Source organism: Salvelinus namaycush, chromosome 17, assembly GCF_016432855.1.
Source record: "Salvelinus namaycush isolate Seneca chromosome 17, SaNama_1.0, whole genome shotgun sequence".
Classification (NCBI taxonomy): Eukaryota; Metazoa; Chordata; class Actinopteri; order Salmoniformes; family Salmonidae; genus Salvelinus; species Salvelinus namaycush.
In genome coordinates this window covers 8,043,635-8,070,774 of record NC_052323.1, presented here as the reverse complement: position 1 = coordinate 8,070,774, position 27,140 = coordinate 8,043,635, and the positions used below count along the sequence as shown (strand labels likewise).

The window sequence follows — 27,140 nt, the reverse complement described above, 5'->3', positions numbered from 1 at the left end:
GGGGAAATAACAATTTAATCCATTTTAGAATAAGGCTGTAACGTAGCAAAATGCGGAAAAAGTCAAGGGGTCCGAACTACTTTCCGAATCCACTGCATGTCTAGCTATGATATCAGCATAGATCCTATGCCATATCAGGGATGAGTAGCCCTCAGGGGCCTGATTAGTGTCAGTCACACATTTGCCCAGCCCTAGCCATTACATCTGTTTAAACACTATGATCTTTTGATACTTGGAATCAGGTGTGTGTCAACTAGGGCAAAAGTGTGTCGACTCGTCCGTCAGGCCCCCGAAGAGTGGAGCTCCCCTTTCCTGTGCTACTTGATGCAAAAATAATTACAAGGACAAGAAAACAGATGGAAGAAAGTAATCAACCATCATCATGATTAACTGTAATGTGATAACAATGTGAATCAAATGTTGGACAGGATTTTACTCACACCTTATGTTGGCACCTAATATTAATACTGTAATGCTAGCTAGTTATAATTCACGCACGCACAAAAATACAAAGACAAAACGCAGAGTCAGTTTCTAAAGAACTATATTCACATAATACTCTTGTTTTACAGAGAACCATATTAAAAAGTATAAAATACTTACAAAAATCAGCTGCAATATACATATAAAAATAAGCTATATCTTCAGCAAAAACAATAGGAAAATGCATACAAAAAAAATATACAAATTTACAAGTAGCCTCTGACACAAACAAGGATGGAATTTTTTTAATCAAATATCCCAACTCAAGAGGCTGTATTGTCATTCAAGGGTATGGCAAAAATAATGGCTGCAATGTGTCTTAAGGCAATGATTTCCACTTATATAAAATAAAAGCTGCATGACTAAAGACAAATCCGTACATTATCTTCTCTTTTAGCTTAGTTATTGAAATTACAGTGGACTGGATGTTTAATAAAGACAGTGATTTTAGTGTGTAACCTGGTCAAACATGGTAAGGAACCTAAAGGGAGACCATTTTAGAAACATGACACAAGAATCACTCAAAAGTGTGAGACGTGGGGACTAGGTCTCAATTTGTCACTTTACATTTGAAACCTACCTACATTGGGGGTAATTGCACAACTCTAAAACAGAGAAACAGTCTTGTCTCCAAATCAAAGACTACAGACAGTTCAACATATAGGTCCCCACTTAGCAACACACGGACACTGGCTAACCGAACGAATATGGCCGCCACAGGTCTATTTATGAGCAGACCGTGAACAAAAACTCTTGTGTATTACCACAAACCTTTTACATAGGGGGGAATGTATTACTAGGCCACCTCTGCTACCCCGAGCCTATATTTGCATTGAAGGCTGCAACTTCAAACAAAGCAGAAGAGGCTGTGTGTGTGTGTGTGTGTGTGTGTGTGTGGAGCGTTCGGTTCACCTTTGATTCAGTGGTTTAGTACTGAGCCACAGGTTCAGTAGTAGTAGAGTACTCTATACTTCGAGTCCTGGGGGGGGGGATACTCCAATAGGAATCACACGGGTTTTGGCCCTGTGCACCATCATTACCATCCATTCATTCTCTTAACATTATATACGCCTCGTATATACACAGTACACACAATACGGAGAATTACAGTCTCCTAGCAGTGTCAGAACAGTAACAGAATTCCATTACTAACCCTCGCTGTTCCTGCATTTCATTGCACTTCATTGGCAATTGGCTTGGAACTAATACACCAACTTCCACTCTCTCAACGCGTCGTCTGAAGTCCCAATTGTCTGAAGTGGCTCTCTGTCCTCTGTCTTAATCTACTGACCGGAAAAGGTGAACGATCTCATCCAGATCATCCATCCACTCCTGCGTGCTCTGTCCTTTCAGCAGAGAATCCACCAGGTCACCCTCCCCAGGGAAGCTGGGCAGACTGCTAGCCCCTGATCCAGTGTTGTAGCCAAACGGCAACTGCTGCTGCTGCTGCTGTTGTTGGTTGGCAGTTCTGTTGATCTGGTAGCCCTGCTGGCTGCACTGAAGCCCCTGGCTGACCGAACGCCCCCCCTGCGGCTGACTGAAGGCCCCCAGGTCCGGTAACACCCCTTGGCCTTGGGAACCCTGCTGTTGCTGAGTCTGTTGCTGATTGGGTAAGACTTGCCCTAAGGGCTGCTCAAGGGAAACTTGGGGGTTGGCTGCAGTCCTTTGCTGGGCCTGCTGCATCATCTGTTGCTGGGCAGGGTTCATGGCTCCCATGGGCCTGCCGTTGGCATTGGCGCCGAAGGGGGTGTTGCCAACAGGCATCTTGTTGGGCATGCGGGTCTGCTGCTGCATGTGGAAGGCGTTGGAGTTGACAAAGGAATTGGGCGGGAGGCCGCCGTTGCTGGAAGGCGTTTGCTGGGCACCTATGGCTTGCTGCATGACCTGGTGCTGCTGCCAGGCTTGGCTCTGGGCACTCTGCATGGTGTTGGGCATAACATTGGGCATGTTGCCACCGGGCATGGAGCCGGGTAGTCTGGCTAACTGCTGCTGCTGTTTCAGCAGGGCGGCGTTGGGTTGGTTTTTGAGGTGCTGCTGCTGGGCTAGCATGTTCTGTCTGTAGGGGGCGCCCATGTTGCCTACGGGCTGCCTCTGCATTGAACTTTGCTGGGAGGGGTGCATGTTCATGTTACTGTAGAGTACCTGCTGCTGTAAGGCAGAGTCCATAACGCCCCCGCAAGAGGAGAGGCTCATGTCGGCCTGGCTGGCAGCAGGGAGGGCACCAGGTGTGGGGCCACCACCTCCCTGTTGGCCCATGGTCATGCCCATCATGCCTTGTTGCGTCTGGGGGAACATTCGCTGAGCTACGGGGGCGGGGCCCCCCAGCGAGCCAACGTTGACCATTGGCTGAGAAGAGCCTGCAGGGAGAAGCGAAAGAAGCTTTGAGTCACAATAAAACAAACTGAAAAGTTAACCTTTGAATTATAAAAATATGTGTAATCCTTATGTAATATGCAATCTTAATCAATATGCTCATTATAGAAGACCAAATCTGTCTCTCAATATACTTAAATGGCTCCATGTCTGCGTCACCATTCTTTCATGAATGCAGATAGCAATTGACAAGGTCTACCACATTATTTTCATGCCATTATAGAATCAAAGGAGGCAAGGAAAGCAACCATTGAGACAGCAGTTCTCTCAAAAGAAACGGAACAAATGGGCAAATGTATTTAGAGACGAAGAGAACACGTTAGACCCTATTACTAGTTTGCCATTCAAATGAGTCACGGTAAGCAACATTTGCACTTGTGAGGTTTATTTGTTTACTGCCAAACAAAGAGTTGTTCTGTGTGAGTCACATCATTTGAGTAAACCTCCCACATAACCAAACATTTCCAAAGGTTTCCTATTCAATTGAAATGGAAGTGTAAGCACTGGTAGAGAGTTTGGCTGTGGCTGAGGTGTATACCTGTTCCAAAAATCACCCTCTTTAAGCCAGCGTTTCCAAAACTCGGTCTTCGGGACCCCAAGGGGTGCACATTTTGGGTTTGCCCTAACACTACAAAGCTGATTCAAATCATCAAAACTTGACGTGCACCCCTTGGGGTCCCGGATCTTACATCGGTCATGGTCGATTTATTTTGGGCTATGGCAAGTTACTGGGTTGTGCCCGTTTATTGGGCTGGGTCACAGGAACATTCCAAACCCTCAATGGCTTGAAAGCTATAAAGGGTAGGGAATGACTTCACACTTCTGGCAGAATTTGGGTAGAGGGTTGGATCTGAACCCTACATGGCATTTTCAGACTGTAGTGGAGTGTTTGGGGCAGGGCTCTCCAATCCTGTTCCTGGAGAGCTACAGTTCAGTAGGTTTTCACACCAACTCTAATCTAGCGCACCTGACTGTAATAATTAAGCTGGTTGATTAGCTGAATCAGGTTTGTTACAACTGGGGTTTGATTGAAAACCTACTGGAAGGTAACTCTCCAGCAACAGAGTTGGAGGGCCCAGGTCTGACGGGGCTGGAGGGCCCATGCTACATTTGGGGAAACGGCTGGTGACGTGGGGTCTTATTCACCTGTAAACTGGGCGACCTGCGGCTGCTGGAAGGGGTTGTTCTGTGCTCCAGGTTGCTGGTTCTGTTGGTCCTGGTACTGGGGAGGGGGCCGGGTCAGGTGCCTCTGGAGCTGCTGCTCCTGCTGCAGACGCTGCTTCTCCTGAAACACAGAAACCATACATAGAGAATGCACATGTCATGCATGCATATACACGACTGACATTCCTCCTCATACATTCTCTTTTAGACGAATCAGAGATAAAAGCACCTACTGCGAAACGGTCATAAGCCACTTCTACAAAAAAATCTTATTGGTCACATACACGTTATCGCAGGTGTAGCAAAATGCTTGTGCTCCTAGCTCCAACAGTGCAGTAGTATCTAACAATTCACAATACATGCAGACAAATGGCTCCCCCTTGTGTGTTAGAAATATATACCATTTAGAATACTGCTTACTCAGGGCTATGCAGCACTAGCAAGTCCAGACAGGTAGCATAGACAGATCCTGTATTGACTCAGCATGCTGGTAGTCATAGGAAAAGTTGAAACCAGTTATGTGAATAAGCTACAAAGCCTGTGTTAAAATGTTTTTAACCCAAATTATTCATACTAAGCACCCAAGAACCTGCAGCACATGACCCATGACCCCAGGCATTTACCTGTTGGGCCATGATCTGCTGCTGCCTCTGGCCCAGTAGAAACTGTTTCTGCTGCTCCATCAGCTGCTGCTGTTGCTGCTGCTTCAGCGCCGCCGCCACCGCTGCCTGCCCCGACAGGTAGGCAGCGTTGCCATGGTTACTTGCCATGCCGTTAACGGGCCCCCCCGGCTGAGGCGCCATGGCGTTGCCGGGTCCAGGGCCATGCGTTGTGGTCGGGTACGTGTTCTGCTCCTGCTGAAGTAAAAATGGGGGAAATGTTGTGGTTATTCCCCTAATGTCCACCAGAAGGACAGGGAGTGAGTGAGTTGAGTCTGAGGTTAGGCTTTGGGTACAGTCAAACAAGTGGGAGGGATATTGGTCCTTTGCATTGGGGATAAATACAATTGGATGTAAAGCAGAGGAAAAAGCATTAAAACCAACACTCAAACGTCACCTAAAACACTTGCTAAGCAATGTATTTATGAAGAACGTGGTTGTATAACTTCAGTTTGAAAGTTCATGGCCTCAAATAAGTGCTTCACTTGACCAGCTGTTAGTACCACCACAGTTACATATTTTTAGTGGGTTGTTCCAACTCAAAAAGCACAAGAGGATTTTGACCCCCACCATCTCAGACTGTTCTGAAACAGTTTCTGTTAGAAACAGATAGGATTAGCATTCGTGAAACCATTATTTTGTTGAAATATAATTTGATCTCTGAGAAATGAATCGAATTGATTGCATTCATATTGTTGGGTTGCTACGGCACCTCTGGCACTGTAGAGGATTGGAGCAATCCATATAGCTCACATAACCGTGGTTACATACGTAACCTTTGTTGTTTCACTATATTGGATCACTCCAATATATTGGTATACCCCTAACAGATTTAGTTGGTGCTAGAGGGACCTGGCCAGTCAGCGGCAAAGTCCCAACGCGGGACCGAGACGCAGGGGCCGTCAATGTGGAAGGGGGTTCCCGGCACAGTCCCCAGAAGGGGAGGCAATGCCCAGGACCGCTGAACCAACAGCAGAGGGAGGTGGCACATTTAACTAGTAAAGGTGCAAGAGGAAGCCCAGCTGGCAGCAGCACAGATATCAGCGAGGGGCACTCCTCTCAGTAGAGCCCAGGACGCAGCATCACCTCGTGTTGAATGTGCCACCACAGATCCCAGCACTGGTCTGCCAGCCAGGTGGTAAGCTATCGTAATCGTGTCCACGATCCAGTGAGAGAGCCTCTGCTTTGATAACCAAGCCCCCAGGACTCTCTCACCATAGCAGACACAGAGCTGGTCTGTTGTTCTCACTGACTGTGTCCACTCCACATAGGCAGCCAGTGTCCACACAGGGCACAGCATGCCGGAGGGAGGCCCAGACTCCCCCGCCATTGCCGGGGTGTCATAAGCAGACAGGATAAAAGGGATGTTCACATGCCTGTCTGGGAGGAATGAAGGGTTGGGGCTGGGGTCCATCCGGTAGCACTAGGAACTTACCGAAAGAGGATGGAAACTCACCCACCCTCTTCATGGAAGTAATCGCTACCAAGAAAGCCAACTTCATAGAGCGGTGTTTCAGGGAAGCAGACTCCAACGGTTCGGAAGGCGGCTTTGCCAAAGCTGCCAAGACCACATTCAGATCCCAGCTTGCCATTCAGCATGTCCTAGCTGGACGCAGGCGACGAACCCCCTTCATAAACCTGGATACCAAGGGATGGGGCACCACTGGCCTGTCCATCCACCCCATATGGCAGGCAGATATATCAGCCTCAGTGTAGAGGCTGCCAAGCCCTCATCCAAGCGAGACTGCAGGTATAGGAGGACATACTGCACCCTGCATGACTCGGGCACAACCTCAATACCAGTGCACCAAGAGCAGAACAACCGCCAGTGAAACTGGTATGCTGCAGTTGTAGCCGGTGCCCTTGTGATCTGCATGGTGTACATTACGCCCTACTGAAGTCCTAACATGGACCATTGGTGCCGTTCAGCGGCCAAGCCCACAGACCGAGGCGGTGCTGTCTCGGATGCCACAGAGTTCCCCTGGCCTGAGAAAGCAGGTCGGGTCTCAGGGGCAGTTGCCAAGGTGTCCCAGACAACAGGGACAGGAGAAGGCTAAACCAAGGTCGCCTGGGCAAGTATGGGGCCACCAGCAGCAGACAATGCTCCGCCATCCTGGTCTTGACCAGCACAGCCTGGATCAGGGGAATAGGGGGGAAATGCAAAAAGCTCCAGCCTCGCCAATCTTGAGCCAGAGCATCCAAGACCAGAGGCCTTGGTGGCTCCGACATACAGTACCACAGAGGGCAGTGTACATTGTCCAGGGAGGCAAACAGGTCCACCTGCACCCTCCCGAACTTGTCCCACAGGTGCTGCACCACCTGGGGATGTAGGCTCCGGTCCCCCGCATGGATTCCACTCAATATCAGCAGATTCTTGGGAATAATGTTGAAGAATCAGACACAAAGTTGAAGTTACGCCGGCGCTGGATATTTCAACAAGACAACGACCCAAAACACTGCTCAAAATCTACCCGGGCATTTATGCAGAGGAACAAGTACAATGTTCTGGAATGGCCATCCCAGTCCCCAGACCTGAATATCATAGAGAATCTGTGGGATGATTTGAAGCGGGCTGTCCATGCTCGGCAACCATCAAACTGAACTGAACTGGAGATGTTTTGTAAGGAGGAATGGTCCAAAATACCCTCATCCAGAATCCAGACACTCATTAGAGGCTATGGGAAACATCTAGAGGCTGTTATTTTAGCAAAAGGAGGCTCTACTAAATATTGATGTGATTTTTCTATTGGGATGCCGAAATTTATGCACCCGTCTAATTTTGTTTTGATGCATATTGCACATTCTGTTAATCCAATAAACCTAATTTCACAACTGAAATATTACTGTGTCCATCAGTTATTTGATAGATCAAAATGAAATTGCTGATCCAAACACCCAATTATGTATAAATGGAAATCATGGAAATTGTCAGGGGTGCCCAAACTTTTTCATACGACTGTATATCCAAAAACCTCAGTTTACATTTGGCTTTGCCTCCAAAATATCCCGTGAATTTGCACAGAGCCACATCAAATCACAGAAATACTCATAATAAACATTAATAAAAGATACAAGTGATTTAAAGATATACTTCTCCTTAATGCAACCGCTGTGTCAGATTTTTTTTAAACTTTACGGAAAAAGCAAACCATGCAATAACCCAAGAAGATATCCACCATGTTGGAGTCAACAGAAGTCAGAAATAGCATTATAAATATTCACTTACCTTTGATGATCTTCGTCAAAATGCACTCACAGGAATCCCAGTTCCACAATAAATGTTTGATTTGTTCCATAAAGTCCATAATTTATGTCCAAATTCCTCCTTTTGTTAGGGCGTTTACTAAACAAATTGAAACTCACGAGGCGCGGGCAAGTCCAGCGGAAATGTCGGACGAAAATTCCAAAAAGTTATATTACTGGTCATAGAAACATATCAAACGATGTATAGAATCAATCTTTAGGATGTTTTTATCATAAATGTTCAATAATGTCCCAACCGGAGAATTAATTTGTCTGTAGAAAAGCAATGGAACGAGAGGTAACTTTCTCATGACCGCGCATCACGAGCCCGTGGCTGCTGGCAGACCTCTGACTCATTCCCCTCTTATTCAGCCCCCCTTCACAGTAGAAGCTTGAAACAACGTTCTAAAGACTGTTGACATCTAGTGGAAGCCTTAGGAAGTGCAAGATGACCCATATCCCACTGTATATTCAATAGGGGCTGAGTTGAAAAACTACAAACCTCAGATTTCCCACTTCCTGGTTGGATTTTTTCTCAGGTTTTTGCCTGCCATATGAGTTGTGTTATTCTCACAGACATCATTCAACCAGTTTTAGAAACGTCAGAGTGTTTTCTATCCAATACTACTAATAATATGCATATATTAGCATCTGGGACTGAGTAGGAGGCAGTTTACTCTGGGCACGCTTTTCATCCAAACGTGAAAATGCTGCCCCCTATCCATAAGAAGTTAACAGCCGCTCGCTTAACCTGGCAGCCAGCTGCACGAATGTGTCAGAGGAAACAGTTCAACTGATGACCGAAGTCAGCCTGCAGGGGCCCGACCCGCCACAATGAGTCGCTAGTGCACGATAAGCCAAGTAAAGCCCCCCAGGCCAAACCCTCCCCTAACCAGGAAAAACGCTGGGCCAATTGTGCGGGCCCTATGGGACTCCCGGTCACAGCCGGTAATGACACAGCCTGTGATCGAACCCCAGGCCTTCGTGACGCCGCAACACCTACATCTTTTGTCTTGCTCATTCATCCTCTGAATTGCACACACACAATCCATGTCTCAATTGTCTCTAGACGTAAAAATCATTCTTTAACCTGTCTCCTCCCCTTCATCTACACTGATTGAAGCGGATTTAACAGGTGACATCAGTAAGGGACCATAGACTGACCAGGTATTCCTAATGTTTTGTACAGTGTATACAGTGTGTTTGGAAAGTATTCAGACCCTTTGACTTTCTCCAAATTTTGTTAGGTTCAAGCCTTATTCTGAAATGGATTTTGTTTTAGCAAAAATGGGTTTTTAGAAAAAAAGTATTCAGGCCCTTTACTCTGTACTTTGTTGAAGCACCTTTGGCAGCGAATACAGCTTTGAGTCTTCTTGGGTATGACGCTACAAGTTATGCAGACCTGTATTTGGGGAGTTTTTCCCCATTCTTCTCTGAAGATCCTCTCAAGCTCGGTCAGGTTGGATGGGGAGCGTTGGTGCACTGTAATTTTCTGGTCTCTCCAGAGATGTTCGATCAGGTTCAAGTCCGAGCTCTGGCTAGGTCACTCAAGGACATTGAGACTTAACCCGAAGTCACTCCTGCATTGTCACTCCATGGTGGAAGGTGAACCTTCACCCCAGTCTGAGGTCCTGAGCACTCTGGAGCAGGTTTCCATCAAGGATATCTGCTCCGTTCATCTTTCCCTTGATCCTGACTAGTCGCCCAGTCCCTGCAGCTGAAAAACATCCCCACAGCATGATGCTGCTGCCACCACCACCATGCTTTACCGTAGGGATGGTGCCAGGTTTCCTCCAGACTTGATGCTTGGTATTCAGACCAAAGAGTTCAAGCTTGGTTTCATCATACCAAAGAATCTTGTTTCTCATGGTCTGAGAGTCCTTTAGGTGCCTTTTACTGAGGAGTGTCTTCCGTCTGGCCACTCTACCATAAAGGCCTGATCGGTGGAGTGCTGCAGAGATGGTTGTCCTTCTGGAAGGTTCTGTCAGTGACCACAGGGTTCTTGGTCACCTTCCTGACCAAGGCCCTTCTCACCCGAATGCTCAGTTTGGCCGGGCGGCCAGCTCTAGGAAAAGTCTTGGTGGTTCCAAACTTCTTTCATTTAAGAATGATGGAGGCCACTGTGTTATTGGGGACCTATCAGCATTTTTTTGGTACCCTTCCCAGATATGTGCCTCGACATAATCCTGTCTCGGAGCTCTATGGACAATTCCTTCGACCTCATGGCTTGGTTTTTGCTCTGACATGCACTGTCAACTGTGGGGCCTTATATGGACAGGTGTGTGCCTTTCCAAATCACGTTCAATCAATTGAATTTACCACAGGTGTTTCTACAACTTGATTGGAGTCCATCTCAAGGATGATCAATGTAAACAGGATGCACCTGAGCTCAATTTAGAGTCTGTCATTATGGGGTAGTGTGAAGATTGAGGATGTATTTTTATTTTATCCATTTTAGAATAAGGCTGTAACGTAACAAAATTAGGAAAAAAGGGAAGGGGTCTGAAAACTTTCTGCATGCATGCGTGTATGTGCGCTAAGGTGCAGAGAATCAGAGCATGTGGTCAGTCCAGTTCAACTGCTCAGCAGTCTGATGCCATGTAGATAGAAACTGTCTCCTAGTTTGTATCATATGGTCGCAATCAATTAGCCTATTTTCTGAGATCAAATTATATTTCAACAAAATGTTGCAGGATATCTTATGAGTTTCTAACTACAGAAACAATTTCCGTCATTGCTTGCTGAAATGACATGGAACAACCAGTGTTTAGCCTGGGCTTAGTCAGTGTGGCAACCACATCCATAGAAACGTCTGGAAAGTTGGTCAGAGATATCAGGGGTTAGCCTCAGGCCTCGAGCTCCAGCAGTGGTCCATCCACACACCACAGACACAGTTGAGGGGAAGAGAGGAACAGAGTCCCCTCTCGCAAGAGAGGACAAAAATACAAGTGTGTTAGCAGCAGCTATATTTAAATAGAGAGAGAGTACTGAGAGGAAGGTGGGGGCTGCTCCTAAAATACACTGGTGAGGACATGAGTGAGGGAGGAGGGAGGGATGCATGAAAGGCTGCTTTGTCATGGCTGTCCCCTCCCCGGTCCCCCCCCTCCACCACAACCCAAGCCCCCGTGGGAGCCTGCACGCTAGCGCCTTAGCAACCAGCTGCTTGACCCAGACACACACACAGTCCTTCCGAACCATGGGGCCCGTGCCAGACTTGTAAGAACAAAAACTGAGGACAGTGTGTGGGGTTGTGTTCGTAGACTAACATAAAAACCCTTCTAGGCCCTAGAATCACCATCAACTAGGCCTACATGCAGTATGCTTAATTCACGAGGTTGTCAAAAACAATTAGCCGAGGAGGCCTACAACTTCAGTAACAGTAATTTGAAATGCAATGAATGCAAGAAATGTGCAGTACAATCAAATGATGTGTATGTGTTGATCATAAGTTACCAAATGTAACGCTATTGCTAATCTAGGCTATCCATTGGTCTGTGGTTCTTTATGTAAGCGAAAATGTTGAAAACAAGAGTTCTTTCTTTGGAGCTGTTCTTTTAAACTGTAAGGGCAAGCCAGACAACTCCATTGCTCATTTTTAACAAGCCCTTATTGTTTACCATTGTTTTTGCTTCGACATGAGACTCCGTCATACACCAGCATTGTAGCACTGGGGGAGTGTGTGAACACAAACACGGCCTTGGAATGTTCTTTATGCCTCAGTTGTAATGCTATTTGCTGATGTCAGTATAAAACATGCGTTGAGCCTTTCCCTTGTTGGGAATGTGGATGGCTCCTACTCTCCCAGTCACACAGTGGGAAATTAATGTTAGGCTTGGGTGATGACCATAACCAAGTCATGTAAGTCCAAGTCCTTCGTATACACTTGTTGACATCTAGCTTAACGGTTATTCAGATTGCCAATATAGCCTAACCCTTTACTGCACATCGTTGCCCTCAAGTAGAGTTGAATATTATCCCCCTGTTCCAACCAGAGAATAAATCACTTCTCCTGGGTAACCCGGTATTTCCAGCCAAACCCGGAAGTGTCATTCAAAAGAACATACATGTCTAGATTTGATTAGAGCTGCATACAAATCTGATGCTACCCGAGCCTGATGAGCCACATATTAAATATATTTAATGAGCCCAAGCCCCAAAAAAGTCCAAATGATTGTGCCATTATCCAATACATATGATATAGGCTACTGCACATTACGCACAACAGAAAAACATAGCTATATGTTCTCCTGGGTAAATAAATGTAAATAGCTCCAGTAGGCTAAATCTTTTTTGTGTGTGAACTGTTTTACTGTACTGTATTTTACAGACTGGAATTACGCACATCGTTCAAACTATGATAAATCAGAAGACAACATGTGATTCTGGTGCAGCACATGCAGCCTACAAAGTTACACGTATAGGCTAGCAAATGTGATTTTATTTCTGAAAATGGGGCCCATTTGTATAATTAGTAAGCGGACGCATATATACACCTTTCATAATATTTCCCGTTATTAGCTTCTCTCCTCCCTCTGTTGTTTCATCCCTTCCTCGCCTTCAACAATTACATGAAGTTGTGTTGTCCTCATCATTCTAATGACAGGTGAATAATATAGGACTAGAATTAGACGCAGAGCGCTTCCACTTCTCTTCACTAAGGCTGAATGGTTATTGGTCTGAATAAATAACTGCCTACCTCCGTTCACTCTTCTTTCAAACTACCTGAGAGTTCTATTGACTGCTGTATTTACCATTCAGCAAAAAAGAGCTTGCTTCCCTCTGCAACAGTCTATTGGTAAAAGAAACGCAACAACAAAAAAATGTCCAGCAAGCTCTTGTAATCTAGCTTTTCCTGCATGGGACTCCAAGCGCTAAGGTGCGTTTTTTTTTAAAGGAAAGGCCAGCTGAGCACAGGTGTGTGCATAATGTGAAAAAAAAGAGAGGCTTTAAGTTAGAAGCTTATTCTGCATAACCAATCATTAATTAGCTAAATATAAGGTAAATACTGAATTTAATGTTTTACCTGAAGGGGGTAGGCATGGACATGTACACTGAACAAAAATACAAAATGCAAAATTTAAAAAAAAAAGTGTTGGTGCCATGTTTCATGAGCTGAAATAAAATATGACACATTTTCCATTTGCGCAAAATGCTTATTTCTAGAAAAGGTTGTGCACAAATGTGTTTACATCCCTGATAGTGAGCATTTCTCCTTTGCCAAGATAATCCTGATTAAACAGCATGATCATTACACAGGTTTACCTTGTGCTGGTGACAACAACAAAAGGCCACTAAAATGTGCAGTGTCACACAACACAATGCCACAGACGTCTCTAGTTCAGGGAGCGTGCAATTGGCATGTTGACTGCAAGAATGTCCACCAGAGCTGTTGCCAAACACTTGAATGTTAATGTTTTATTTCCTACACATGACAATATGTGATGACGTGTCTAAACAATCCAATGAGGTGCAGAAGTTATGATGTATCAATTGGGGGAGGGACCTTCTTTCAGGAAGCAAAGCAAAGCAATCTGAGCCCATAGTGTGAATGAAGGGTACAATACATTTCATTATTTTGCATTTTTAAATGCAGATAACTTGAAAATGTACTTTTATAGGAACCTCTAAAGAAGTATACTGATACATTTCAGGATAACATCATGCTCAATGAAAGATGTGATGTAAAATAATGGCCTTTTTGGTCAACATTTACAGGCAAAGGAGCCAAATCGAGATGTTGGGATCATACCCTCTGATAAAGAAAATATTTGATTGGTATTTTTGTATCCCCATGACAAAGCCTGAACATTATCAGAAAGCCTAAAACTTCCCAAAAATAGGATGGAATATTTTTTTTAAATGAAAAAACAGATTGTGTGCAGTAGAGTGCTGATATTGATGTTTCTATTTGGATCCTTGACTCTTATCACTAAGCTTTTGACTCTGCTATAGCATACATTTTAAGCCAACACCATGGTATCAAAGCTAGTGAAATAGAAATAATGTTTAAAAAAAATGAGAACTCTTGTGAAAATGGCCATGATGAGTTGTAGAGGATGAGCTGCAGTCTTACCTGGCCGTGGGGTAGGTGTGGTCTGAAGGGCAGGCCTTGCTTCATCTGCTGCTGCCTGAGAAGCGATAGCATCACCGCCTTGTTCTGGCTCTGGGCACTAGGGGGGCCCCGTGGTGGCCCCTGGGTCGCCGCCTCGTAGTGGGACAAGGGCTTGGTGTTGCTGTAGTTGAGCATGGTAGAGCCCGGGCCCCCAGGGCCTGCTACTGCAGGGTGGCTGAGCAGGGCCCCTGGTCCTGCGGCAGGGTGGCCCAGCATGTTGGGGTGGGGGCCCCCGGGCTGCAGGTACCCACCGGCTGCAGCTTTGGGTGAGCCCTTGTTGGGCTGTACGGGTATCATCAGCTGGGGCTTGTTGGGGAAGTCCTGGGGGTATAGGGAGGGGCTGGTGGGCTTCTCCAGGCCGTAGGAGCCCCCTAGGGGGCTTTGAGATGGGGCCGACTGGGGGGGCCAAGACGGAGGGTGGGATCCAGTTGGGTGGAATTTGGGTGCTTGCTGTGGTTGTTGCTGTTGTTTTTGGTTTTGCTGCGGTTTCTGAGCGTGTTGCTGCTGTTGAAGCTGGGATTGCATCTGCTGGGCTCTCTGTTGATGTGCGGCTAGCTGTTGGAGCTGCTGGGCAGGGGACAGGTCTTTGGGAACGGGCCCCGGGGGGAGGTGGTGGTTCTGGGGAGGGAGTTGCCTGGATGGGGGAGGCTGCTGGCTGAGGGGTTGGGACAGGGCCGGGGAGGAGGCAGTGGTGGTAGCCGCTGCCGGTGAGCGCTGCATGGGCGGCCCCGATGACGTAGGCCTAACATGCGGCGAGCCGGTGCCAGAGTCTTGCTCGAAAGCAGCGGAGGCCGGGGAGAACTCAGTCTTAATGCTGGCCAGGTCTGGAAGCAGGAGGCCTCCCTGTGAGGTTCCCCCTCCCTGCGTTGCTCCCCCAGACTGTGCACCTGTCCCTGGGGTGGGTCCGGCCAGCTCAGGGGAGTCCTTGCGATCCTCAAAGCCATCGTTGAGGATGTCCTGGATGTCCTCATAGGCCACAGAGCGGTTGAGCTCCTCCATGAGCTCCATCCACTCCTGCTCGTTGAGGTTGAGGTCAGGGAAGAGGCTGTTGCTGGCTCCGCCCCCTGATGGCAGCATGCAGGGCAAGATGTCATCCATGGGCTCCTGCTTCATCTCTTTGAGCAAGAACTCCTGCTCCCCCGCAGAGTCCCCACCGGGCTCACCACCAGGCCGGTGGATCCCGTTGGGTATGAGAGAGTCAGCGCCGATGCCGTGCTTGGAGTCCAGAGGCGAGCGCGTGGGGATGCCGCCGTTGGATGGGTCATTGTCCAGGCAGGACTTCTTGGACGGGGGGTAGCCATCGCTGAAGCCGTTGACTTGAACAGGGGAGCTAGCGCTCTCCAGCTTCCTCTTCACCGACTCCTGCAACTACAGCCAACAACGACAAACATTAGTACCATACATGCTGAATACTACCACACTGCTTTTGACTGAGATCATCGCCAGAGGCCAAGTTTAATCAATAAAGTGAAGATAAAGCTAAGATATAAATACCTGGTTGAACACATGAAGATATGCTTAATGGTCCTTTAACATCACTTGTGTTGCACGGTTTACCAAAACTACGGTACTTTTGATAGTAGATCACAATAATCTTAAATTTTTTGGGTACTGTAAATTGTGTCTCATGGGGCGGCAGGTAACCTAGTGGTTAGAGCGTTGGACTAGTAACCGAAAGGTTGCAAGATCGAATCCCCGAGCTGACAAGGTAAACATCTGTCGTTTTGCCCCTGAACAAGGCAGTTAACCCACTGTTCCTAGGCCGTCATTGAAAATAAGAATTTGTTAACTGACTTGCTTAGTTAAATAAAGGTAAAAAAATATATATAAATAATAATCTACTGATCGAGAGGATCAAGTCCGTCAGCGCAGCCGATGTCCCCTTAGCTATAGCACACCGTGCCTGATCCACTTGCTGCATCACCAATTATGCTGCACAGACGTTAACCCACTTGAATAATGCAACACAGCATAAATATTGAAACTTAATTGTCGTTTGCAACACAGGCTAGAACACTTTACAATGCGGGGGAAAACAACAAGTTGAGAATTTCACTACACTCGCAATAACATCTGCTAAATATGTGCATGCGACCAATAAAATGTGATTTGATTGCAAGAAGATACCGGTAGCTTCCACCTCTGTAGGCTAACTTTCCTTGCTAGCTTACAGCTGAAGCTAACATCAATTCACTACTCTAGTACCTTGTTTGTGATAACGCAAACTATTTCTGATTTCAAAGCTGATTGAATGAATAAAGTTTTTGGTGACACCTAGTCGCCCCAATTTACATATCTCCCAGTTAAGATTGTCAATTCGAGACGCGAGCAAATATTATGTTAATGATTAAAGGTTTTCAAGAGACAGCACTTTTATAAAGGAGATGGTAAGGTTCCTTCTATGCAAATGTTGATCAGTAAAATAAGTCACGAAGGGAAAGAGAGACCCCCTTAATCCAAACAGAGTTGCTCCGGAGCTTAGATTGGGCTCCATCACAGCCTGGTATGGCAACACCACAAGGCGCTTCAGAGAGTGATACATGCAGCTAATAGTTTGGTATTTAACCTTTATTTAACTAGGCAAATCAGTTAAGAACAAATTCTTATTTACAATGACGGCCAACCGGGGAACAGTGGGTTAACTGCTTTGTTCAGGGGCAGAACGACAGATTTTTACCTTGTCAGCCCGGGGATTCGATCCAGCAACCTTTCGGTTACTGGCCCAACGCACGAACCACTAGGCAACCTGCTGCCCCACATTGTTGAAATTATTCTATTATTTGGTTACATATGTTACTACTGTCAATTCTGTCCAGTCATTCTTTATGGTGTTAACACTTTTAATAAATGTATTTTCTGTACGAAAGTTGTTTTTTTCTTACATTCAGATTCCAGGTATAATTTTATTGTAAAGTCACAGCATCATCCTGGCACCAGAGTTGCCAGCTTAATACGTTAACTTTACTGTATCATTTTTCTTAATGTAAAACATTACAGCATCCCTGTAAATTTATAGCAAGGTACTGTAATATGTCTTTACAGTAAGGAAATAGTACTGTAAAACCTTACAGCATCTCTGCTGTAAAGCAAAATTACAGTATTAAGTTGGCAACTGTGGTGTCCCAGTATAATGCTGTAAATTTACAGGGAAAAGTTAGTGCATTTTGGGGGGGGGGACTCAGTCTCAGTCAGTGTCTCAACTTAATGCTGAGAGTTGGAATACACTAGGAGCAATTTCAAAATCTGGTTGTGTATCAGTTTCTCTTGTCAGTCAAATCAGCCCATGCCAGCTAACATTTTTTTGATTGGCAAATGAGTGTAGTCATCTATCTAAACTTGTAGTAATCATGATCAAATTAACGACTGGGGGGGATCCCAATGATTTCGCTCCATCCTATGGCAAACGAGTAGAATTGAAGGAAATTTGCCGTAAAACCACACATTTCTCTCTGCCCCATGGCTAAAGGTGTAGAACTGCAGCGCCGCTAAAATGTTCCTCACAACAAAATTTCACTTAGTGCTGGCTCTGACTGCATGTGTGGGTATGGATGTGGTATACACGCACGAGCCACTGAGGCCCAACTCCATCAAAGTTACCCATCTATTTTTTAGCGCAACAATACCACTGAAATCATTGGCCGCACGCTGATCTGGCATCGTCTAACACCCTCACACCTCCGGAGGAGAGAAAGGGAGAGAGCAGAGAGCAGCTAGTCTAGTGACTCATTCCAGTGCTTTATGAACCTGAAAAACTGGTCTGTCTTCCCCCTGCTCCCCTCCCCCTCTGACCCTCCCCACCCCACCTTCTTCTGAGCAACCACCACTGCTGCTACTACTACCACCACCACCAACCTGAATCTACATGAAACTAATTAACATGTGTATAGGCGGAGTAGGACCTACAACAAAAGAGCTAGGGCCAGGGCCATGGAGGGGAGCATGCTGAATTACAAACACCAGGGCCAGCACTGACAGCGTGCCCGTTTTGCCTTTGAAGCCACCGGCATGGCCACAATGGGCCTCCCTGGATTGTGCAGGTGTGGAACAGAGCGGCGAGCCGGTCTAACTAAGGGCTGGGGGGCGTTTATAGTACAAGCGTTTAACCTTATACTGACTGGCCAGGCTGGAGCGGAGCCCTGTTGATAGGTTACTGACAGGCTAGTTGGCTTGCTAGCATTGTGCCACGAGCGGGCTAGTTAGCACTGGGAATTTAGACATGTTTTAGTAACTGACATGATGCCTAGGTTATGATGTGCATCAGCAAAAGAGTCAAGTTCCACCCAGTGGCTTGATACACACCCCAGTGGAAGCGCTCAACTGCGGCATCAGGAATGGGCACTGAGAGCAATGATGCGCCAGAGGCTCAGAGCAGTGGGTGGAGTTGGATTTAATACCCTTGAGTCATCATTCAGAGGCTTGTCATTGTCCTATTGCAGCTGTGGCCCAAATGGTGGGTAGCGGCCAATTCCTACTGGGCCGTGACTGAGGCCTGGGTTGTGGCTTAAAAACAGTACTTGTTTCTCAGAGACTGAAGAGGTCAGAGGCAAAATACTTCAGGTGGGGTCATTACACCCACTTACATGTACAGTGCTGTGAAAATATTTGGCTCCTTTCTAATTCTCTACTTTTGCATATTGTTTTATACTGAATGTTATCAGATCTTAAACCAAAACCTAGTATTAGATAAAGGGAACCTGAGTGAACAATACTTATTTCATTTTTTCATATACAAAGTTATGCAACACCCACTACCCCGGTGTGAAAAACGGTCCCACTTTTAGCTGCAATGACTCCAACCAAACGCTTCCTTTAGTTGTTGATCAGTCTCGTACGTCGCTGTAGAGGAATTTTGGCCCACTATTCCATGCAGAACTACTGTAACTCAGCGACAATGTGGAATTTCAAGCATGAACTGATCATCTCAAATTCCGCCACAACATCTCAAATTGGGATTAGGTCTGGACTTTGACTAGGCCTTTCCAAAACTTAATGGTGTTGCTTTTTAGCCATTTTCATGTAGATTTGATTGTGTTTTGGATCACCGTCTCGCTGCATGACCCAGCGGCGCTTCAGCTGACAGACCGCTGGCCTGACATTCTCCTGTAGAATTCTCTGATAATAGAAGGAACCATGAATTCTGCTCTTTAACTTCTTATGGCTGGGGGCAGTAATGAGTAGCTTGGATGAATAAGGTGCCCAGAGTAAACTGCCTGCTACTCAGTTCCAGTTGCTAATATATGCATATTATTAGTAGATTTGGATAGAAAACATTCTGAAGTTTCTAAAACTGTTTGAATGATGTTTGTGAGTATAACATAACTCATATTTCAGGCAAAAACCTGAGGAAAAATCCAACCAGGAAGTAGGAAATCTGAGGTTTGTAGGTTTTCAAGTCTGTGCCTATCCAATATACAGTGTCTATGGGGTCATATTGCACTTCCTAAGGCTTCCACTAGATGTCAACAGTCTTTAGAGCCTTGTTTCAGGCTTCTACTGTGAAGGGGGAGAGAATAAGAGCTGTTTGACTAAGGGGTCTGGCAGAATGCCATGAGCTAAGTCAGGCACGCGGCCGTGAGAGCGAGCTCTGTTCGTTTTCATTTCTAAAGACAAAGGAATTGCCCGGTTGAAACATTATTGAAGATTTATGTTAAAAACATCCTAAAGATTTGACGTTTGACATGTTTCTACAAACTATAATAAAACTTTTTTGACTTTGGATTTAGTGCTCGCGCGTTGTTCATTTGGATTAGTGTACTAAACGCATGAACGAAAAGGAGGTATTTGGACATAAATGGACTTTATCGAACAAAACAAACATTTATTGTGGAACTGTGATTCATGGGAGTGCATTCCGATGAAGATCATCAAAGGTAAGTGAATAATTCTAATGCTATTTCTGACTTTTGTTGACTCCACAACATGGCGGGTATCTGTATGGCTTGTTTTGGTGCCTGAGCGCTGTACTCAGATTATTGCATGGTGTGCTTTTGCCATAAAGCTTTTTTGAAATCTGACACAGCGGTTGCATTAAGGAGAAGTATATATTTAATTCCATGCATAACACTTGTATTGTCATCAACATTTATGATGAGTATTCCTGTAAATTGATGTGGCTCTCTACAAAATCACCGGATGTTTTGGAGGCAAAACATTACTGAACACAACACGCCAATGTAAACTAAGATTTTTGGATATAAATATGAACTTTATCGAACAAAAGATACATGTATTGTGTAACATGAAGTCCTATGAGTGTCATCTGATGAAGATCAAAGGTTAGTGATTAATTTGATCTATATTTCTGCTTTTTGTGAATCCTCTCTTGGCTAGAATAATGGCTGTGTTATTCTGTGAACAGGCACTAACCTCACCGTCATAAAGCCTTTTTGAAATTGGACACTGTGGCTGGATTTACAACAAGTGTATCTTTAAAATAGTGTATAATACTTGTATGTTTGAGGAATATTAATTATGAGATTTCTGTTGTTTGAATTTGGCACCCTGCACTTTCACTGGCTGTTGTCATATCGATCCCGTTAACGGGATTTCAGCCGTAAGAAGTTCAACAGCATGATCATTACACATGTGCACCTTGTGCTGTGGACAATAATGCCACTAAAATGTGCCTTTTCGTAACAATGCCACAGATGTCTCAAGTGGGAGCGTGCAACTGGCATGCAGGAATGTCCACCAGAGCTGTTGCCAGAGAATTGAATCATAATTTCTCTACCATAAGCCACCTCCGTTGTTTTAGAGAATTTGGCAATGCGTCCAACCGGCATCACAACCGCAGACCACGTGTAACCTCGCACAGCCTAGGACCTCCACATCTGGCTTCTTCACCTGCGGGGTCGTCTGAGTCCAGCCACCCAGATAGTTTCATCACCTGAGTTTGCACAACTGGTTTGCTGATGTCAACGTTGTGAACAGAGTGCCCAATGGTGGCGGTAGGGTTATGGTATGGGCAGGTCAAAGCTAAGGACAACGAACACAACTGCATTTTATCGATGGCAAATTGAATGCACAGAGATACCGTGAGGAGATCCTGAGGCCAATTGTCGTGCCATTCATCCGCCGCCATCACCTCATGTTTCAACATGATAATGCACGGATCTGTACACAATTTCTGGAAGTTGAAAATGTCAAAGTTCTTTCATGGCCTACATACTCAGACATGTCACCCATTTTCCCTGTATATGGCCTCACTATTGTTATTTTACTGATGCTCTTTAATTATTTGTAACTTTATTTTTAGGTATTTTTCTTAACTGCATTGTTGGTTCAGGGCTTGTAAGTAAGAATTTCACTGTAAGATCTACTCTTGTTGAATTTGGCGCATGTGCCAAATAAAATTTGGGCATGTTTGGGATGCTCTGGATCGACGTGTATAACAGCGGGTTCCAGTTCCCGCCAATATCCAGCAACTTCGCACAGCCATTGAAGAGACTGGGACAACATTCCACAGGCCACAATCAACAGCCTGATCAAATCTAATCGAAGGAGTTATGTCACACTGCATGAGGCAAATGGTGGTCACTACAGATACTGACTGGTTTTATGATCCACGCCCATTTTTATTAAGGTATCTGTGACCAACAGATGCATATTTGTATTCCCAGTCATATGAAATCCATAGATTAGGGCCTAATTAATTAATTACAACTGACTGATTTTCTTATATGAACTGTAACTCAGTAAAATCCTTGAAATTGTTGAGTTCATATTTTTGTTCATTGTGTAATAGAAAAAGACAAGAATGTTCTGGAAGGGTAAGAACTCATTGAATACTTGAGTGCTACTTTTGAGTTGAACCAAATCTTTTAATATGTGACCGTCTCATGAGAAGTGTGTATCCCACTCTGGCTGTGCTATCAGCTTTCATTTAGAAATCATGACAAGGGTGGTTACGATGACCGTATATACTACCACACCACAGTCACGAATCATGCCCGCAGTTAAATTCGATGTGACTCAACGGTTACGGCAACTTCTCAAAACGTGCTCACTGATAGTCAGTAGCCTACCAAACTTGCGAGAGGCCAGTCGCTAATGGTGGGTACTCAGCACTCTGATGTCAATGCAAAAGCAATTGAAAATCAAATCAAACACTTCATGAGAGCCCTGACATTAAGACTTGGAGCAGAATAGGATCACCTGTTGCGCAGTGAGAGACAGCTCCTCATAGCTGGTTGATGCATGGAATGAAATTAGGGTTACTACGCACAACATTTCCAACCGCATATGCAATTGCATACGAAAACAGTTGATGGCCTTTATTGAAAAGAGGAGGATCCCATCAGCTTTCTATAGGCTAGGCCTACTATATTTTTTCCAAAACTTTCCTAATATTATAACACATTGTTTTGCTTTACAACCAGAGTAGCCTACCAGGCTGGCATAAAAAAAAGAACTGTGGGAAAAGAGTCCACAATTCGCTATGAGCCCAGACATTGTACAATCGTGTGTGAAAACAGTTTGCCGCACACCATCGCTAATCCATATATACATATTCTATTCATCCCGTTACATTTGTGTGTATAAGGTAGTTGTTGAGAATTTGTTAGATTACTCGTTAGATATTACTGCTTAGTCGGAACTAGAAGCACAAGCATTCGCTACACTCTCATTAACATCTGCTTACCATGTGTATGTGACCAATAAAATTTGATTTTAAGTGTGTGCAGCCTGCGCAAGAAACAGAGCAGAGCAATTGACTTTCACGCAACTTTTTCAAATCCTCATTAGTCACATGCCTTAGACTGTATTTGGAATCAAAACAGAGCGTTACAGGCTGACTACACCGCTCAGTCGCGTGCGTTACAAAATAAATTTTGAAATCTATATTATTAAATTATTGCACCCACACTGCTCGCGAGCGTCTGCGTTGCCAAGGGCTAAAATTGAAGTCAGTTCTATTTGTGACGCAGATCGTGCTGCAAGTCCTGCCTCTCCCATCTCCTCATTGGTTTATAGAAGCAGGTACCCAGGTGCCATCTCCTCATTGGTTATACCTACGTGGGTGACTGAAAGACGAACAAGGTCAGTGACAGGTAATGCACCTAATTTATGAAAGTTGCCAATCGCAATATAAAGTCGAGAAGAAAAAGCCTGGGAGGAGAGATGACTATAAACGATTCTGTTGACCGTTGTGTGGATTAATTGGCAGAGTAGAGGACCTTGTGCATTTCAGGTAAAATAATAACTCACTGTTTATATCCCATGACAAATTAGCTAGCAACAGCAAGCTTGCTAAATAGGACAAATTAGCTAGCAAGTACAAGCTAGCTAGCTAAATTGCCATAAATGTTTAATGCTTTTCGACCTGTCCCCAAATTAATAGAATTGATTCAGAGTTTGTTTTGATATTTTAACCTGCCTGTCGTGATTGCGTTTGGTGTGGGGGGACAAAATAAATGTATGCACGATGGCGCACACGCGCAGCCGGTTTGGGTTCCGTGTAACCTTTCTATCACAACTAAAGTTGCATAAACTGTAAATGATTTATATAGGAGGACCCATTTCTTTGTTAACCGCCCAACACAGAATAGCCACATGTGCGCACTCCCTCGGAAATAGTTTGGGAAAAAGATACTTTCTATTTTATTCAGCTATGTTAAATTGTATTGTTCTTACTATAAAATCATGTCACGTGAATTATAAGCTAATCTTGCCTGCTAAATGTTAATAAACTAGTGTAGACCACAGCCATATCCAGATAAGGGAAAGGCTGATACCTAGTCAGTTGTCCAACGGAATGTATTCAACTGAAATGTGTCTTCCTACATTTTCTTCATATTTTTTACACCTTTAATTAACTAGGCAAGTCAGTTAAGAACAAATTCTTATTTTCAATGACGGCCTAAGAACAGTGGGTTAACTGCCTTGTTCAGGGGCAGAACGACAGATGTTTACCTTGTCAGCTCGGGGATTTGATCTAGCAACCTTTCAGTTACAAGTCCAACGCTCTAACCACTAGGCCGCCCCAATATCATAATGTTTCTTTAGACCTGCCTAAATGGATTTACTGTGATGGTGTAGGCTATATTAAATGGATTGAGACTTTAAATTGTAGATGTTACAAAAAGGTCCACATCAGTGTCTTGTAGGCTATGCGTGGAAGCCAGTGATGCTAAACATATTTTTGTTAATTAAAAGGTAAATTACAGCGAGACCAGTCAGTTATTTGCATGACAATCATCAGCTGGCAATTTCATGACTGCCACATCCCTATCCATGACAAAAATGGATGTGATTAAACATGAGTGCCAACAATACATGGACCACTTATACAAGAAGACACCTCACTGTGTGACACAGAACAACTTCACTGACAGAGCTTGCCTGGGGACCAGAGTGAATTTGAATATCTAAATCTACATCTGTGATTGTCAGTGTTTGATTCTGGAAATTGTCTTCTACAAGCCAGAATATTGAACAAAATGACATTTGAACTTACTCTACCGGTTGTCTGTGTGGTTGGTTCTTTTGTGAGTAGGAATTTAATACAATATATCCAGAGGAAAGTATAATTAAACCAACTTCCTCAAAGCACTGGTAGCACATTCGGATTCTTATCAACTGAATCATGCGCACAGGATGTACATGCAAGTAAAGCATGCATACTTGATGAGCTCATGCACATGTTTACATGGTCTTGCACATGCCCCAGGTGAGAGAAATCAGAACGCACTACCAGCGCTTTGACGAAGTTGGTATAATTATACTATCCTGTGGATATATTGTCTCAAATTCCTACTTACAAGAGGACCAACCACAGAGACAACCTGTAGAGTACATTCATATGTAGTTTTATTCAACAGTCCAGCTTGTAGAGGACCTGAAAGCACCATTTCCAGAAACAAACACTGAAAAATCCTAGACTGTGTCTGATCCCAAAGCAAACAGAGAGTATATGCCTTGTTGTAAAACCTAAATTCTTTCCATATCCACTTGCATGAAATGTATGTTTGGCCACAGAAAAACATTTGTGGTATTCACTGAATGGATGGAGCAAGCCAAAGACCGCCTAGTAAAAACACAGCATGACAACATTGGACGAATTCATTCTGCATTGCCCGGTGCCCCTGCTGGGCGGAGCAACATTTTAGACCACTCCAATGGTCCTTAATATAAATATCCAGCCAACTGGGGCACCGGGCCATGCAAAACGAACTTGCCCATTGTGATCAGGTGACTGCAACCAGCCGTTACTGGCTACAACTCTTCCGTGCTAATCACAGCACAATGTGCAGAACACAAAGCACATGATTGCAATGCGCTTTCCTTAAAGACAATTTTTTTTGCTATCGCCACACACACAAAAAATACTGCAGGAATGCGATAATCCAATGACTGCCAATGAGCTGTTATCAGCTTTGTCGTGCATTTGCATCCACCCCCTGTATTACAGAAATAGTCACTTACCGCAATCAAAGTGCTGTTTCTGCTCTGCTCTGGCGTTCCACCCTCCGCTAGGTCTGCGTTGCTGCCCCCGGTCCCTGACCCTCTCTGCGCCGACTGGTCTGAGGTTGGCTGTGGCTGGCGGTGCTTACTCGACCGTTTGGCCTTGGTTTGCAGGCACCGTTGGTGCAGTGCAAAGGTCTGCTGCCGTTCCATCTCCAGCCGCTCCATAGCGGTGTTGTCGTAGCGGTTCTCGCAGCTGGTGTGATGCCTCCTGAAGAGCTCGATTCGACGGCGGAGTCGCTCCATCACCGCACTGTGTCGCGGCACTACAAAATCCGCCATCATCAATAAAGAGTGTGTTTTTAAACTCTGGTTTCGACAGTCCGGATAAAATGCTTAATGTGTTCCTTTTTAGTGTGGGCGTTTATACCCACTACCTTTGAGAATCAACTAACGTTAGTGCTTCCATAGAGTCTACCTTTAGCTTGCTAATGTTGGCATTTAGTCTCACTAGCCAGAAGGAAACAGGCGTAAAATACGATTGAGATATATTACTAAACGGCCTAGCTAACTAGCAAAGTATATAGTGCACCTTATCTGTCGCATCGTGAAAAAAAGTATTGCAATAACTGGCTAGCAAAAGGCCCCAGCATTGGCTAGCTAGCCAAATTCGAAAAACTCATTCACGCCTTTCCCTTAATGAAAAAAAGTTGAAACTACAAACAAAGTAATGTATATTAAAAAGGCGAGCTCAATTCATTTGATGGAAAATACGCATTATATGAGTTGAACGAATAACGTGCCTAACGTTAGTTAGACGTAGCTAACTAACGTTACAGTATGTAACGTTAGTTGCTTACTAAAATGCTATAGTATTCAATCAATGGGTCTCCATAACATTCCTCTGGTCAAACATATCCAAAGTTCGAGTAAGAAAAACCTTTAACTTGTACGTTAGCTTCTAACTAGCTACGCTGGACTGTATTAGGGAGAACAAACATAACATTGCAGTAGTTTACATTAGTAAACTAAATGTATTGAAATCTCGCTGACTAACGTTACTTACCCAACTTCACGGAGCTGGTTAGCTTGCTGGCTAAAGCTAACTTTGTCTACAACAAACACTCCTGTCTCATGGTGAAAGTTAGCTAACTTAGCTAAAGCAAGTGACGCTCAGTTCTTTTCTACTAAACTAGTCAGCTAAATTTATCTATAATATAACTTCTGCTAACTAGGCAGGATAAAACGTTAAGTTACCGATTACCGTCAACATATAAAACACCAAGAACGTTAGCTCGCTAATAACAAAAGTAGTTACGTTGCAACTAGCTAAAGTAATGTTGCTTATGTTCTCCCTGGCTAACAGCTGATCCTCGGCGTAGATCGCAGTAATGTGACTTGATAGCTAGCAACTGCAACAAGATACGGATGTAGCTAGCTTGATAGCCTGCTAACTATAACAAAAGCATGATACCCAGACTACTTTCAAAAATAATTCTCACAAGTAGTCCATATAGAACACACACAACCCGACTCCGAATCAGTTAGGTCGACTGCAAAACAAAAAAACTAATTGCGACAACAAACAATCAAACTGCCTCTTTGCTATTTCTATTGTTTTCCAATGGACAGGCAGATCTTCGTCGCCATTTTGGAACAAGTTTTTTTCTCTCTCCTTTTTTTCCCTAACCTTTGCTTTGCTT

The 27,140-nt window shown here is 44.6% G+C and overlaps 1 protein-coding gene across 3 annotated transcripts; it reads right to left on the bottom strand.

Moving 5' to 3' along the window:
* Positions 1–527: 527 nt before the first annotated feature.
* LOC120062258 (mastermind-like protein 1) lies at positions 528–27,139 on the bottom strand. 3 transcript variants are annotated; one of them, XM_039012090.1, is made up of 6 exons: positions 26,504–27,139; positions 25,459–25,763; positions 13,996–15,402; positions 4,644–4,877; positions 4,003–4,141; positions 528–2,840 (listed from the first exon to the last, which is right to left on the bottom strand). In XM_039012090.1, exons 2-6 carry the CDS (start codon positions 25,741–25,743, stop codon positions 1,762–1,764), a joined length of 3,144 nt encoding a protein of 1,047 aa, XP_038868018.1. In that variant the 5' UTR covers positions 25,744–25,763; positions 26,504–27,139; the 3' UTR covers positions 528–1,761. The 3 variants fall into 3 exon arrangements, with proteins under 3 accessions (XP_038868018.1, XP_038868016.1, XP_038868017.1); XM_039012088.1 differs by having other exon boundaries at positions 25,459–27,139; XM_039012089.1 differs by having other exon boundaries at positions 4,644–4,874; positions 25,459–27,139.
* Position 27,140: the final 1 nt, after the last annotated feature.

Bases quoted from the DNA above. Each gene is read 5' to 3' on its own strand.
- LOC120062258 (XM_039012088.1), bottom strand. From the start codon at position 25,782: ATGATGGCGGATTTTGTAGTGCCGCGACACAGTGCGGTGATGGAGCGA. The intron at 4,142-4,643 runs GTAAATGCCTGG...TCTGTGTTTCAG, and splicing joins AGCAGATCATGGCCCAACAG to GAGAAGCAGCGTCTGCAGCA. The intron at 2,841-4,002 runs GTGAATAAGACC...TTCTCCCTGCAG, and splicing joins GCAGGTCGCCCAGTTTACAG to GCTCTTCTCAGCCAATGGTC.